This window comes from Jatropha curcas, chromosome 4 (genome assembly GCF_041381405.1).
Source record: "Jatropha curcas cultivar XTBG-Jc1 chromosome 4, XTBG_Jcur_1.0, whole genome shotgun sequence".
Classification (NCBI taxonomy): Eukaryota; Viridiplantae; Streptophyta; class Magnoliopsida; order Malpighiales; family Euphorbiaceae; genus Jatropha; species Jatropha curcas.
This window is the reverse complement of record NC_143154.1, coordinates 32,013,622-32,026,334: the sequence shown is the minus strand read 5'-3', so window position 1 is coordinate 32,026,334 and position 12,713 is coordinate 32,013,622. Positions and strand designations below refer to the sequence as shown.

Sequence of the window (12,713 nt, the reverse complement as noted above, 5' to 3'; positions counted from 1 at the left end):
AAGAAAAGAACTAATGCCGCTTTCTACTTTTGTTTCGTCGTTTTCTTTGCTATTATGATTGCAGCTTTCGATTTCACCGTTTAGATTGCCTTCTAGAATTTTTTGTTTTGGTCCGCTTCATCGTTTGCAAAGGACCATTCAAGACATCAAACTGAATCAAGTAAGTAGCAATAATCTTTTCTCCTATAGAAATAAAGAAGGAAAGAAAAAAATAAAATAAAAAAGCATCCGCCGACCAATAGTTAGGTAGACGTTGCTGTACTCAGGAAGTAATACAGTATAGTACCTCAATAGCACTGTTAGGAACTGTTGGTTTGTACTTGCAAAAGCCACGTGTTTGAGAAATTAGGAGTCTTCTCTTCGATTCAATTCAAAATCACGAATTGCACATGCAAATAATTCTGATGGTCGTCACTGTCACATCGCAACCTAACCCATTATCGTTTCTGATTGCTCTATCAATATAATAGCCGGAGTATAAGTTAGCTCTTGGTGTGAATGTCCCTTAGCCTCCTGCTCTTATAAATCAATCTTAGACTTAATTGATAGAAGACGAAGTTCTACCATTAAAGATACTCTTGTATCCCAATCATTTTCACTAAAGATACTCTTTTTACGTAATTGGATATGCCTTATTTCGGTGTGCAAATTTAGTTGCTTGCTATTGCCCCACACTTAATTTCAAAAAGTGAAGATGGCAACGTAATGTAACTTCTTGATTTTGATTTTTTTTATCATCTTGATGTTATGGGGTTGCCTTCTTGCTTTTTTTGTTAACAAAACTTGCAGTTCATAGTTTTAAGCCATTCCAATACAAGTAAATTGCTTGTTTATCTTTTATATATAGTAAAATTTGAATATAACAAATGGAACCATCCAAAGGTTTATGAAATTGCATTCATGGGGTAGTTGCACTTGAAAGAAGATTGATATGGTGTTCTCCATTATCTTCAACTTCGATACTATTAAAACTAGAACGATGGTTTTAGTAGTGCGAGCTTTTTTTCCTGGCCTAAAATGCCCCACCTTCACCTTCAATGAACAACACGTGAATACACTTGCTCAAGAATACAACAGACATGTTTCACACTAACCAAAGTTTGACAAGAGGACGAAGGCGTCGCTATTCTTCGTGAGTTTAACAGCGGAAGCAATTAACTGTATCAACCCATAGTGCGCAATGGCTTACACCATTATGTGTATCTTAAGACATGCGATGCAATTATCAAGATGCACTTGATGTTGAAAAATCCAGCCGCATTCTCTGTACATTATACATATTTTAATAGATGAACATGGAGGGGAATCCAGATTTGAGTTGAGCCACAGCACTTTTTTCTTATATATATATATTAAAAGGAGTTCAATTATGCCATTATCACGCATAGCTACATGTGACAAGGCTATGTTGTTCTGTAAGCTGGCTGCTAAGTTACTGTTAGGTTGTTTCATCATTGGATTATCCACAAAGAACTCTAATGTTTGTGACAGATTTTCACTTTTTTTCCCTTTTCATTTTCTGGGCTTGACAATCTGTATGTGCAGGTAATTGATATAATCATGCACCAACTGTCCGAGACATCAAATGGCAAAAATCGGGCAGATGGTGTTTTTCCAACCATAGCCTTGATCACACATACACAACTAAATTACAACCTACAAGTTTCAGAAACTCGTGTGCCAGATTGCTCCATCACCTTCCCCACAGCGCTGATGTACCTCCACCATTCTCTCCACTGACTTGCAAATGCCGCTGCAGGTCCAATCAAATGATGCAGCGCAAGGATTCCCTGCTTGAGCCTTCCACTCACAGTCTGTCATAAAATTTGACAGCATTAGCAGCGCAATTTGGTGCAATATATCAAACTTTGACGAAGGAAATATAACTTAATATTCAGTAAAACAAACTTCCTAATGACTCCAAGGTCTATTACAATACATGGGATGAGCAGCCACAAAAACAGTGTCCATGGAATTAACAAGTACACGGATCTTTTTGATTGTTTGACCCCAAATGCAAAAGCCTATAAAAAACCTCTATGCCTAGTGTCGCATTTAAGCAAAAGCTAGTGAATTCAGTAATAACAGAGTTCAATAGACAATACTTCAGTTTTGGCATGTCAAAAGCAGAAACAGTTGAGATATTAAAAGTAATTCATATTCTGGGGACACAAATAACAATGTAATTGAATGTGTCTTACCAGGAGGAGTTCCACAACAGAGGCTTCGTTCATCAATGTGCTCAACATCAAGGCCAATAAACCAAGATCCCAAGGAAACGTCTTCATTTGAGTATCTATGAAGTATGTGCCTGGAGACAACACATTTATCATCAATTGCATGGTGTCTACAATCAAGTAGAACAATTATGTCACACAAGGTTACCTATTTACTGAAATATAGGTGGCCAAATCTTTAGAAATTGCATATATTTGCCCTGTTGCATGTCTAAAATACTTATTTCCCTCCTCGCCAAATTTCCAGTATTCTGGCTCATGGTACTTCACACCTCTGCATGTCAAAGGGAAAGATGTATAATTGTGGCCAGAGATAAATGATCTGAACATCAGAAATTTTGTGATATTTAACTCCTTACTTCTGTGACAGAACAGGTCCAGATTTCATACATCCAATATAAACACGGGGTTTTGATCTATGGCGGGCCAACGTAGAGCCAACCATACCTGCCAGATATTGAAATCAATTCAGTAAAATGAAATCACAATCATTTTATGCTCCTTTCTTCAATGAAGCAGCAAGGGATTAAACATAAAGATAACTAACCAAGATTTACGTGTACATCATCATCAACTTTAATATAGAAGTCAGCATCCCACTTAGCAACCGCAGTTGAAAAGTAAATTTGTGTTTTTGATGACAATTCATGATATCCTTCAATATGATTCTGCATCATGTTACCGATATGTAAAGCTTCCCAAATACTTTTGAAAATCACTTCATCCTCCACCCCAACACAGTAGCTCCGGGGAATTTATATAGAAACTTACCAGCCGTAGAAAATCCTTGTGTTGCTCTTCTTCTGCATCGATAGCACGATCCAAAACACCACCTGGCGATGCACTGTCAATCATGAAATTCAAGAATATTTAGTTTATCTACTGTCAACATGGGCTAGACTGCTAATCGGTTGAGGTTTTGACTAAGCTCACCTGTGTCCAATTACAAATCGTAAAATGATACCCTTTTCCATCTCCAATTTCTTTAACTCCTCTCCTAGAGTAAAACAACAACCAAAACTGTAAGCAATTAGGTAACCATGACAGCAATCAGTGGTCTACCAAAACTAGAAAAGTTTAACCTTTGGCCATCCAAGTTTCTCTAATTGAGTCCCTTCGCTTTCTGCTGCTGAATGCTGTAATTATACCCATAACAAAGAAAACTTTCTGTCGCTCCTTCAAGGGCTCAGTTCCAGATTTTGTTCCCATTGGAGATCCTTCCTCATCATCAACTCTGACAGCTCTTGCAGCTGCCAGCTGCATTTCCAATGATGAGATTGTTTTGTCTAGTGTCCTGCAATTATTGTCATAAATGCATCATATGTAACATCATGAATTTTATACAAGCTCCAAGATCCCATTTGGAGGTTGGAACTTGGAAGCTACCAGTCAAAGTTCGAAAACCAAAGAACTAGAAAAGTAATTTGGAATTTTCAAGAATTATCGGCAAGCAAAAGAGCCTTACATGATTACATCATGAGTTTGTGAAACTTGAGAAAGGATGTCTCCTGCCTGGACAGATGTTTCCTGCAGTACCATAAACAATATCATTAGCATGCCTTACTGCACATAATGAAGCTTGTGACAACATTATTCTAGTGGTCGGACTTGCCTTCTTCTCACAATTAACTATAGGATGAGACGTTTTTGATTGACGGTCCTTCACAGATAAGGCTTCTTCTTCCACTTTAGCTGGATCTGGAATGGCCCAAAACCTAACAGATATAAGAAGTGTGTTAGACATATTCATCTCTCCACCTCCACTCCTAAAGAAAATAAATACAGAAAACGTTAAAGGAAATATAAAATTCCAACTAATATTGCGCACTGTGTGACAAAGATTACCAGAAAGTTAAATTCACGTAGGAATCGCTTAACAAAGAAAAATACTCTATTGAACGTACAAGTTCCAGAAAATAAAGGTGAAAAGCAGAAATAATTTCACAGACCATAAAAAAATGTGAGTACTGCAAAGTACCAGCTACAACTACAAGACGCAGCATCTGGCTATTTTAAGTTCAGCTGCTTGATATATGGTGTTAAATCATGCGTTATCCTAATATTGATGAAGAGCAAGAAATAAAATATGGACAAAGTTGTTTTACTTACTATCAGTCCATTGATCTGCTCCTTAATCACACTCAACAATTACATTTAAAAACAGAAATGTTCTTTAGATGCTAATGCTGATCATGCAGATCAGTATTAAGCTAGCATTTCAATTTCATTGTAGACCTTTATGATTAATGCCATAAACAATTTAATGGTTGTCAAGATGATAAGAATAACTTCAGCGCCATTCTTTCAACAAAAAAAAAAAAAAAATTCAGCGCCATGCTAATTGAAAATGGACCACGACTTTTTTGCCACTTAAGTAAAAACCATTAGCTTATCAGCACCATCAAAAGCTACGCAAGCAAAGCAAACTATAAATTCAACCTCCTAAGTAATATATCAAATAAGTTCTCCATGCTGTGGAACACATTTTCCCGTTGAAGGCTGACTAAACTCATCCTTGCCTAGGTCTCAAGCATAACCTAATCCACTGACTTGTTACAGGAGACAAAGATGTCAAAATACACATCAGTTCTCCAAATCTAGTAAACAGAGGTCTTATTCCAACATACATTTATGAATTCATTCATAAGCAACGGCCAAAATCTATCAAGGAAAAAAAGGGAAAAAGCTAACATTTTGCATATGATTTTTTGAGGGGCCATCTGAAATCACCCATCTCGATCAAAAGCAGCAAAACAGAACTAAAATAACAGTTAAAGCTTCTCAATCCTACTAATAGGAGCTATAAATCTGACAGATGATCATTCTAAAGTCGAGATCTTTGGCATTTCAAAGTAGAGAGAGAGAGAGAGAGAGAGAGAGAGAGAAAAGAAGAAACAGAACCTGTTGACAACAAGAACACCCAAGAAGAAGCTGGCAATGCAGAAGACAGAAACCAACTTGGTGGAGAATCCACTGCTGGGTTTTTGAGGCCTGCTCAAGCCCATTTCAATCTAACAAGCTTCAGCTTTAAGGAAGCTTCCTCCTTTATTGAAGCTTCTGGTGCTACAAGGAGATAACAAACAACCCCATTTCTTAGAGAGAGAAGAAGAAAACAACAGAGATTAATGTCTGAACTCAACGGGTTTCAAGTAGAAAAGAAAAATGGAAAAATGGATTTGTTGCTTTTCTTGCTTTCAGCTTTCTCAATCCAATCAAAATCACTAGGACAATGGGCAAGCTGTAATTATGTTTGCTTTCCTTGTTTTGTGACAGAGAGAGAACTATTTTAAAAAATAATAATGCAAATGACAGAGGTCACGGCAACCTCCAAACTACCAATTATACCCCTCTGCTTTCCTGGTATGATCACTGTCTTATTATGCCTTGGAGTCCTCCAATCCCTAGGCTTTTCCCTCTCCTTTGTTTTAACTTCCTTTTTTTCGTTTATTACTATTAGTTTCTTCTGGACCACTTTCTTTTGTAAAAAAAAAAAAAAAATGGCTGTATTGCACTGTCTCTTTGTATCAGTGGGTGTAGATTCAATTCAACTCCATTTTTCATACCTTTGCTTCACGCCTGAGACGAAAATTTGTGCGGAAGTTATTGATCCAAGTTAAGCAGCTTCTGCATTAAAATCTCTCTTTGGTGTAATTAGGTATGATTTTGATAAACATTGTTCATGGCAACTCAATCATGTTTAGGTGCTATCCTTTTTCTTCTCACAATTTCTTGGGAGGAAAAGTAGTTGAACCCATTTTCTTATAGTTATCGTATTTGATCATCAAATTATTAGTTGAGTGATATTAAATTGTTTTTTTTTTTTTTTTTTTTTGAAGTCTTGATCATCATTAATTATGTTTCTACTTTTTTCTTTTAAAAAAAGAAAAAAAAAATATATATATATATCTCCTTTTGCCTTTAAACTGAAAAAACGTGGATAAACATTTGGGTATGAAGGATGTTATTTGAACTTTGGGTTGTGCTAGCTTTTTCCTAACTTCCTGTTAGTGTTAGGTGGCACTAGCAGGTGATACTTTCACCATACAAATCAGGAAGCTATTAAGTTGATTTAATTATTTTGCCAAACCATTACCGTCTTTCTAAATCATACTATACTTAATCGATTCATAGAAAATAAAATTACAATGATAAAATCATAATTTTTGTTAAAAACTCATTTTTTAATAAAAAGAGAAAAGCGGAGGGTAATTTAGTCCATGGAAAAGTTTAGTTGAGGTGGGTTGGGTCTCGCTGTCCCATATGGAGCAAAACGACTCAAAAATTTAAACGGGAAGGAGGGGTAAAATAGTCCATTTGGGAACAACGGTGTCCTGTCCAGTCCACTGCTCTCAACAGCAGGACGGGCGGTGCCAATAGAAGAGCATTATGATCCGAACCAGACAAGACGACGTGGTGAAATCAAGCAGACAACTTTTGATTCCATTTCATAATTTATAAAGAATCTTTATTCGGGATTCATATATCCCATTTGCACCTTTAAATAAATTAACTATTCATGAGATATTCAAGGTTGGATTCATAAGAGAATGAATCTACTCATCAAGCTCCTTCAATCAACCGGCCAATTTCAAACTTTCAAATGAAATTTACAAATTCAACTTGAGTTTGTAGATGAGCCATAATTTTATTTTTGAAAGCTACAATATCTAAATATACAGACTTATAATTATTTTACAATTCAAATGAGTCCGACCTTAAATTTCGCTATTTTTTTAAAGAGTTTGAATTCTGAGTATATTTAAATGAATCAATTTTGATTTTATCTAGATTCAACTCAATTACTCCCGTATTTGTTACTAATGAGTATCCATTTTGCCAAAAAAAGATAGAATTAAGAAAATTAATATAATCCATTAATATCGGTGACACTTTACTAAAATGCCCTTCAAATAATGATAAATTCAATTGAATTAAAAGGGTATATTTGAAAGTAAAAGTATAATGTTACTTTGATTTCATAAATGGACACTTGAATTTAAAAAAAAAAAAAAAAAGAGTAAATATTGAAGATAAATGGGCTTTGACAAGCATCTTGGTAGTGGGCCGGGGGAATCAAAAGGGGCTTTGAATCAGTCAGGCCTCATTTCAAATCCAATTGCATGGATAGGCTTGGGCAGCTCCAGCAGAAAGTTGGCTTTCCCTTTCAAGTTTCAACTGAAAGTAATCAACTTTTGACGTTCTATTTTGCTCTTTTTGGGTTTCTCCTTCTATTTCGCTATGTTTTCCATTCCTGTCGGTTGTCTCTTTCAAATGCATTTTTCTTTTGTGTCTCTTTCCAAATTCACCATTTTTGTTTCTACAGATTGAAATTGCCACCAACCAGACATTTGACGTTACATTACATTATAATAAGCTCATATGTCATTCAAGAACGATGATGAAGAAGACATAGCAAAGGTATGCTGTCTCAACTCTGATATTTTCTTTCTTTAATGGCTTTCATTTATTAGTTTTCTCATTTATGTCTCACCCGATACAATTGACATTCTTCTCATCCTTATCTTTATCTTTGTCTTTCATCAATTATTAAGCTTGATGCTGCATTTGTTATTATTAACAATAATAACAATAAGCAAACAAAATATTTGCGTTCTATTATCTTTGTAATGTCTGTTATTCCCGTCGGGTACTGTTCTTGTTTTGTTATATCATTCCGATAACTATTACTTAGGTCGCTGTTATTTTTATCAAGATTTGGCTTTAAAATGTGGAATTCTTTTGTGTTTTCTCCAAGATTGAGTCAGTGAATGGTTGCAATGGCTGGGAGAGACAGGGACGGGCTTGCAATGGCCTCGCAGAGGCTCGTAGAGGCTGCCCTCAGTGGAAATATAGAGTACGTGAGAGAAAGTTTGAAGTTAAAAGCAATAGATGTTAATTACATAGGGACGGTGAGCTTGAGACTGAATTGCATTGAAACCGTGTTAAGGGAGAATGAGGCTGATGAGATTGAGATTGAGTACAGGGATTTTGTCACTGATGTCACTCCACTTTTTGCTGCTGCTCATTCAGGTCACGTTGATATTGCCAGGAAACTGCTGGTACGGATTCTGTTTCATTTTTGTTGCCAATTTACGAACTTTAAGCAAAGTGAATCAAATAGTTGCAGATCAAATTTGTAGTTTACAGGCAGCGTCCCTAATCAGTTTTTCTTTTTGTATTTTCACAAGTCAGTTTTATATTTTTTTCATATAGCGCAGAAGTTCATTATTAATGGACTGGAATTGCTTTTAATTGATTCACTGTTGTTGGATTGTTTTACTGACTTTTTGGACTCCTGATTTGTGTTAACTAGCTTCCTTGTCCAATTAGTAAATAGATATTCCTGAGATTTTTGGTTTTTCTTCTCTGGTAAATCACTACCTAGTTGATAAAAGTTTCTGTAATTTTTGCTTGTTTAATGATAATTGATTTTGTGCTGTGTCATTGCTTGTCCAACAAAGTTATACCACATAAATTATTTTTGGTTGAACAAAGCTATGTGAAATAGACTGGTAGAATTCCATCCTTGGTGGTGGCCTGATCATGATTCAGCATTTGCTGGAGTCTTGTTATTATATTGTCAAAAGATTCAATGCATTTATCAATTTAGATTAATCTGTCAAATGCTATTGCCTATTTTTCATTAGATACTTTTTGACTGGCTCCAATGAACGATATATTAAGCTTCTAATGTCACCCATCATATTGTCTTTTTTCTTTTGTGAGTTCATAGTCAGCTGGAGCTGATGTAAACCAGGAGTTATTTCGAGGCTTTGCTGCTACAGCCGCTGCTCGTGAAGGTCACTGTGTCCTTCTTGATATGCTTCTCAAGGCAGGTACATGTCGATCAGCTTGCGAAGATGCTTTACTTGAGGCTTGTCTATGTGGCCAGGTTAAAGCTGCAGAATTATTGCTGCATTCAGATATGGTAGGACCTGATGTGGTAAAACATGCACTTGTGTCTGTAAGCTGCAGAGGATTTGTCGACGTTGCAAAAACCTTAATCAAGGTGTAAATTTCGTGTTTCTATGGATCTAATTTTTCAGTTGGAAACATCTGAGCACGCAATTACTTTTGCCTTACAGAATGGAGCAGACATAAATTGCACACAAAGGGTTCTATTGCATTCATTGAAGCCTGTATTGCATGCTAATGTTAACTGCACACCTTTGACAGCTGCTATCGTGAGCCGGCAAGTTTCAATGGTTAAATATTTGTTGGAGGTAATGCCCTACACTGTTCAATTTGGCACAGTTCTCATTCATAATCCGCAGATTACTTTGAACTGTAATAGCGATGTAGAAGGCATTCTACTAGTATTTTTGTGCTTCACAGTATCAACTGCATTGCAACAATTCCTTTCCTGCTATTCAGTTTTTAGCTTTGATTCTACATCAGAACTAAACTCCATCCTTGGTTTTCTACATTAGCGTCCTAACTTCTATTTTTTTCCCATTTTATTCTTCAGTTTTCTGAAGGTCCAAGAAACTAATATTATTCACATATGTAATTCCAGTTGTTTAAGCATTGGATTTATACATGTATATTTAGGCAGGTGCAAGAACAAATTGCCTTGTTAGGCTGGGAGCTTGGTCATGGGACATCTTCTCAGGTGAGGAATTGAGGGTGGGTGCATGCTTAGGTGAGCCATATACTGAAGTTTGGTGTGCAGTTGAGTATTATGAAGCAAGTGGTCAAATTTTGAACTTCTTTCTTCAAGATCAAAACTTATGTCTTGAAAGTCAACAAGAAGGCAGAACCCTTCTTTGCCATGCGATCCTTTGTCAGAATCCTGATGCTGTGGCTTTGCTTCTTACTGCTGGAGCTGATGTTGAGTTTCGCATGAGGACCAAGAAAGGTCATGAATCTCGCCCTCTTCATTTGGCAGCTAGAATGGGATGTCTTCCCATTTTAAAGCAATTAATCTTGCATGGTTGCCAAATTAATTCAAGAACAGAAACTGGTGACACAGCATTGATGTTGGCTGCTAAAGCTGATCAGGCTGATTGCTTCCTTGAACTTATGATTTCTGGCGCTGATATGGGTCTGGTAAATAAAAGTGGGGACAGTGCAATACAATTGGCAAAAAGAAGCGCGTTTGGATCATCTTTGGTTGGTATCCTTCGTCGGGCTGTTATCACTGGGTCAAAAGTTTGTTCAACCAATCTTGAGGTGTTCTCTTTACTGCACTTTGTTGCTGGATATGGAAACGCACAACTTTTACAGATGATCCTTCAACGTTTGCAAGATGATATAGATAAGCTTGATGGCTTTGGTTTTACACCCACAATGATTTCGGCAAAAGCTGGTCATACTGAGGCCTTCAAACTCCTGATTGATTCTGGAGCTAACATTAGCATCAAAAGCAGGGACGGTCAATCGGTAGTGTCTCTGCTGCAGCACCATGACTATGCTGGTATCAGGATTCGGTTTGAAGAGATATTGCTTGATGCCGCACTTGGTCATAGATTGACAGGTTACTCTGAGTTCAAAGCTCTGCACTTCTCAGCACGTATTGGCAATTTGCCTGCCATGGTTCGACTCTTGGAAATGGGGTTCCCTATAAATTCTGTGGATGATAGTGGGCATTCACCTCTCATGATTGCTGCTAAGGAAGGCCATGCTGATGCCTGCATGCTCTTGTTGCAACGAGGTGCTGTTTGTGGGATTGCCAATTGCAGAGGAGAGACGGCATTATCTCTGGCTAGGAAAAGCAATAAATGTAAGGCTGCAGAAGCAGTGATCTTTGATTATTTGGCTCGTTCTCATGTGCTCTTAGGGGAGGAATTATGGAAGTACACCCGTGATGGTAGAGGTTCACCACACAGAAGGGTTGTTCAGATGCTCAAATCTGGCTTATTAACATGGGGGAAGACAAGTAGGAGAAATGTGGTGTGCAAGGAAGCAGTTGCAGGGCCAAGTGAACACTTTTTAAAGAATCGAAAAAAGTATATTGAGAGTAGAAATCGAATAGTTTTTAGGGTGATAACTGAGACACTGAGGGAGATTCACTTTGAAGCAAGCTCGGCTATAAATTTGGAACTTTGGGTTCATGGCATTAACCTCATCACGAAGGAGGCCGCTTCTGGTGTTTGGGGATGAAACTTGTTAGATAAAAGTAAGATAATTTGCAAGCAGTGTGAAAGACAGGAACTAGGGTTTTTTATTTATTTATTTATTTTTTGTGACTTTGTTGACAACAATTCCCTCTGCTATCTTATGTTTTTGTTTTTGAAGCTAGAATTTAGATGTATAGATGTGATCATGGAATGCAAAATGAAATACCAAGACTTCACTTTCTTGCTGATCTTTGTGAATGCTGCCATTTAAGGTCAAGCATGGTTTTTGAATGGAAGGCAGTCAGAAAGGCCTTTTTGTGAATCAAGTAGCTGTTGATGCTGGCTGTTTTGGAAGAAGTAGCTAAGGTAGGTGTGTGTTTTATGCTTTTTGCAGTTGTTTTGTGTGTTTCCAAAAGCATATTCAAAGAGAAATTGGGTTTCACTTCCTGCTCCTTTTGATTTTCTCGCAGCTATTGAACCTTAAATATATGCAGTCCATATAACAAATGGGGCAGAATGGTAAGCTCTAAGCATATATTCGAAGGAGCTATTGCATTGCAACACCATGAGACAGTAGTTTAAGAAGTCTGAAACAGATAATAGATTTTATCAGAATTGTACGCCATAGTGCATGCTGAGTGCTTGAGCTAATGTTTTGTAACTCGCATTAGCAGATATTCAATAGGTAGAAGTGACCATGTTGTACGAGTCAATAAAATATGTATACTCATCTTGGATTTGCTTTATTTATTTGTGTTTTATCAATTGAACTCCTGAGGAGCAGTACAATCATTTCTATGACCCATTGACAAAATCAGAAAATAATTTCTCACATAGTTCTCTCTTTATTTCCAGGTACTATTTCTGTATTAGAATTTGGATATCTGCTAGTGAAATTTCTGGAATTAGCAAGGAAACTGCAGGAGAATGCAACCGAAGTGTGACTAGAACTTAGGAATCTCTACACTTGTTCTATCCTTGTGGACTCGTTTTACTGCAATCTGTCATAATTGATGTTAACCCCTAGATTGATTGTAAATTTAAGAATCTTGGGATGATCCTGGGGAGTGAAGAGGTGTAATAAGCCCTGTAATAATAAAGAAGTTCTCAATTGACATTTAAAGGACATCTGTATGTAATAACATTTGTTGTTGAGGCATGTATATTTGATGAAGGTGCTTTTCTTGCCAGCCCATTCTTTAGAAATCTGAGACAAAAATTCGTGGCCCCTGTTCATATAGGATGCGAAACGAAACCTACTTGGTGAAGATTGTTCTTGCTGAATTTTTGGCAGCAGCAACAAAGACACTGTTCTAGAAAAAAAAAAAAATGGCAGTCCTGTTCATAACTCCATATTATAATTCAATAGTCTTTTTCTATATTGATATAAATGTTATATTTATATAACGCACAAGTT

The 12,713-nt window shown here is 36.8% G+C and overlaps 2 protein-coding genes across 9 annotated transcripts; one reads left to right on the top strand and one right to left on the bottom strand.

The window, feature by feature from the left end:
- Positions 1-1,312: 1,312 nt before the first annotated feature.
- LOC105645603 (Galactosyltransferase family protein) lies at positions 1,313-5,542 on the bottom strand. Its single transcript, XM_012231246.3, has 11 exons — positions 5,139-5,542; positions 3,850-3,952; positions 3,703-3,764; positions 3,320-3,531; positions 3,171-3,234; positions 3,009-3,081; positions 2,785-2,905; positions 2,597-2,684; positions 2,386-2,511; positions 2,202-2,311; positions 1,313-1,814 (listed from the first exon to the last, which is right to left on the bottom strand). The coding sequence occupies exons 1-11, from the start codon at positions 5,240-5,242 to the stop codon at positions 1,666-1,668; spliced, it is 1,212 nt and encodes a 403-aa protein (XP_012086636.1). The 5' UTR covers positions 5,243-5,542; the 3' UTR covers positions 1,313-1,665.
- A 1,892-nt stretch (positions 5,543-7,434) lies between these two features.
- LOC105645604 (uncharacterized) lies at positions 7,435-12,486 on the top strand. Of its 8 annotated transcripts, none has more exons than XM_020683890.3 (8): positions 7,435-7,655; positions 7,993-8,296; positions 8,971-9,246; positions 9,323-9,460; positions 9,789-11,355; positions 11,569-11,662; positions 11,767-11,815; positions 12,152-12,486. In XM_020683890.3, the coding sequence occupies exons 2-5, from the start codon at positions 8,006-8,008 to the stop codon at positions 11,337-11,339; spliced, it is 2,256 nt and encodes a 751-aa protein (XP_020539549.1). In that variant the 5' UTR covers positions 7,435-7,655; positions 7,993-8,005; the 3' UTR covers positions 11,340-11,355; positions 11,569-11,662; positions 11,767-11,815; positions 12,152-12,486. The 8 variants fall into 8 exon arrangements, with proteins under 8 accessions (XP_020539549.1, XP_020539552.1, XP_020539548.1 ...); XM_020683893.3 differs by having other exon boundaries at positions 11,569-11,666; XM_020683889.3 differs by having other exon boundaries at positions 11,479-11,662.
- The last annotated feature ends 227 nt before the right edge of the window (positions 12,487-12,713 follow it).

Coding starts and splice junctions, on each gene's coding strand:
- LOC105645603 (XM_012231246.3), bottom strand. CDS start 5,242: ATGGGCTTGAGCAGGCCTCAAAAACCCAGCAGTGGATTCTCCACCAAG. Junction 3,235..3,319: donor AGAAACTTGGATGGCCAAAG/GTTAAACTTTTC, acceptor GTTTTACTCTAG/GAGAGGAGTTAAAGAAATTG. Junction 2,312..2,385: donor ACCTATATTTCAGTAAATAG/GTAACCTTGTGT, acceptor TGTTGTCTCCAG/GCACATACTTCATAGATACT.
- LOC105645604 (XM_037639634.2), top strand. CDS start 8,006: ATGGTTGCAATGGCTGGGAGAGACAGGGACGGGCTTGCAATGGCCTCG. Junction 8,297..8,970: donor ATATTGCCAGGAAACTGCTG/GTACGGATTCTG, acceptor GTGAGTTCATAG/TCAGCTGGAGCTGATGTAAA. Junction 9,247..9,322: donor TTGCAAAAACCTTAATCAAG/GTGTAAATTTCG, acceptor TTTGCCTTACAG/AATGGAGCAGACATAAATTG.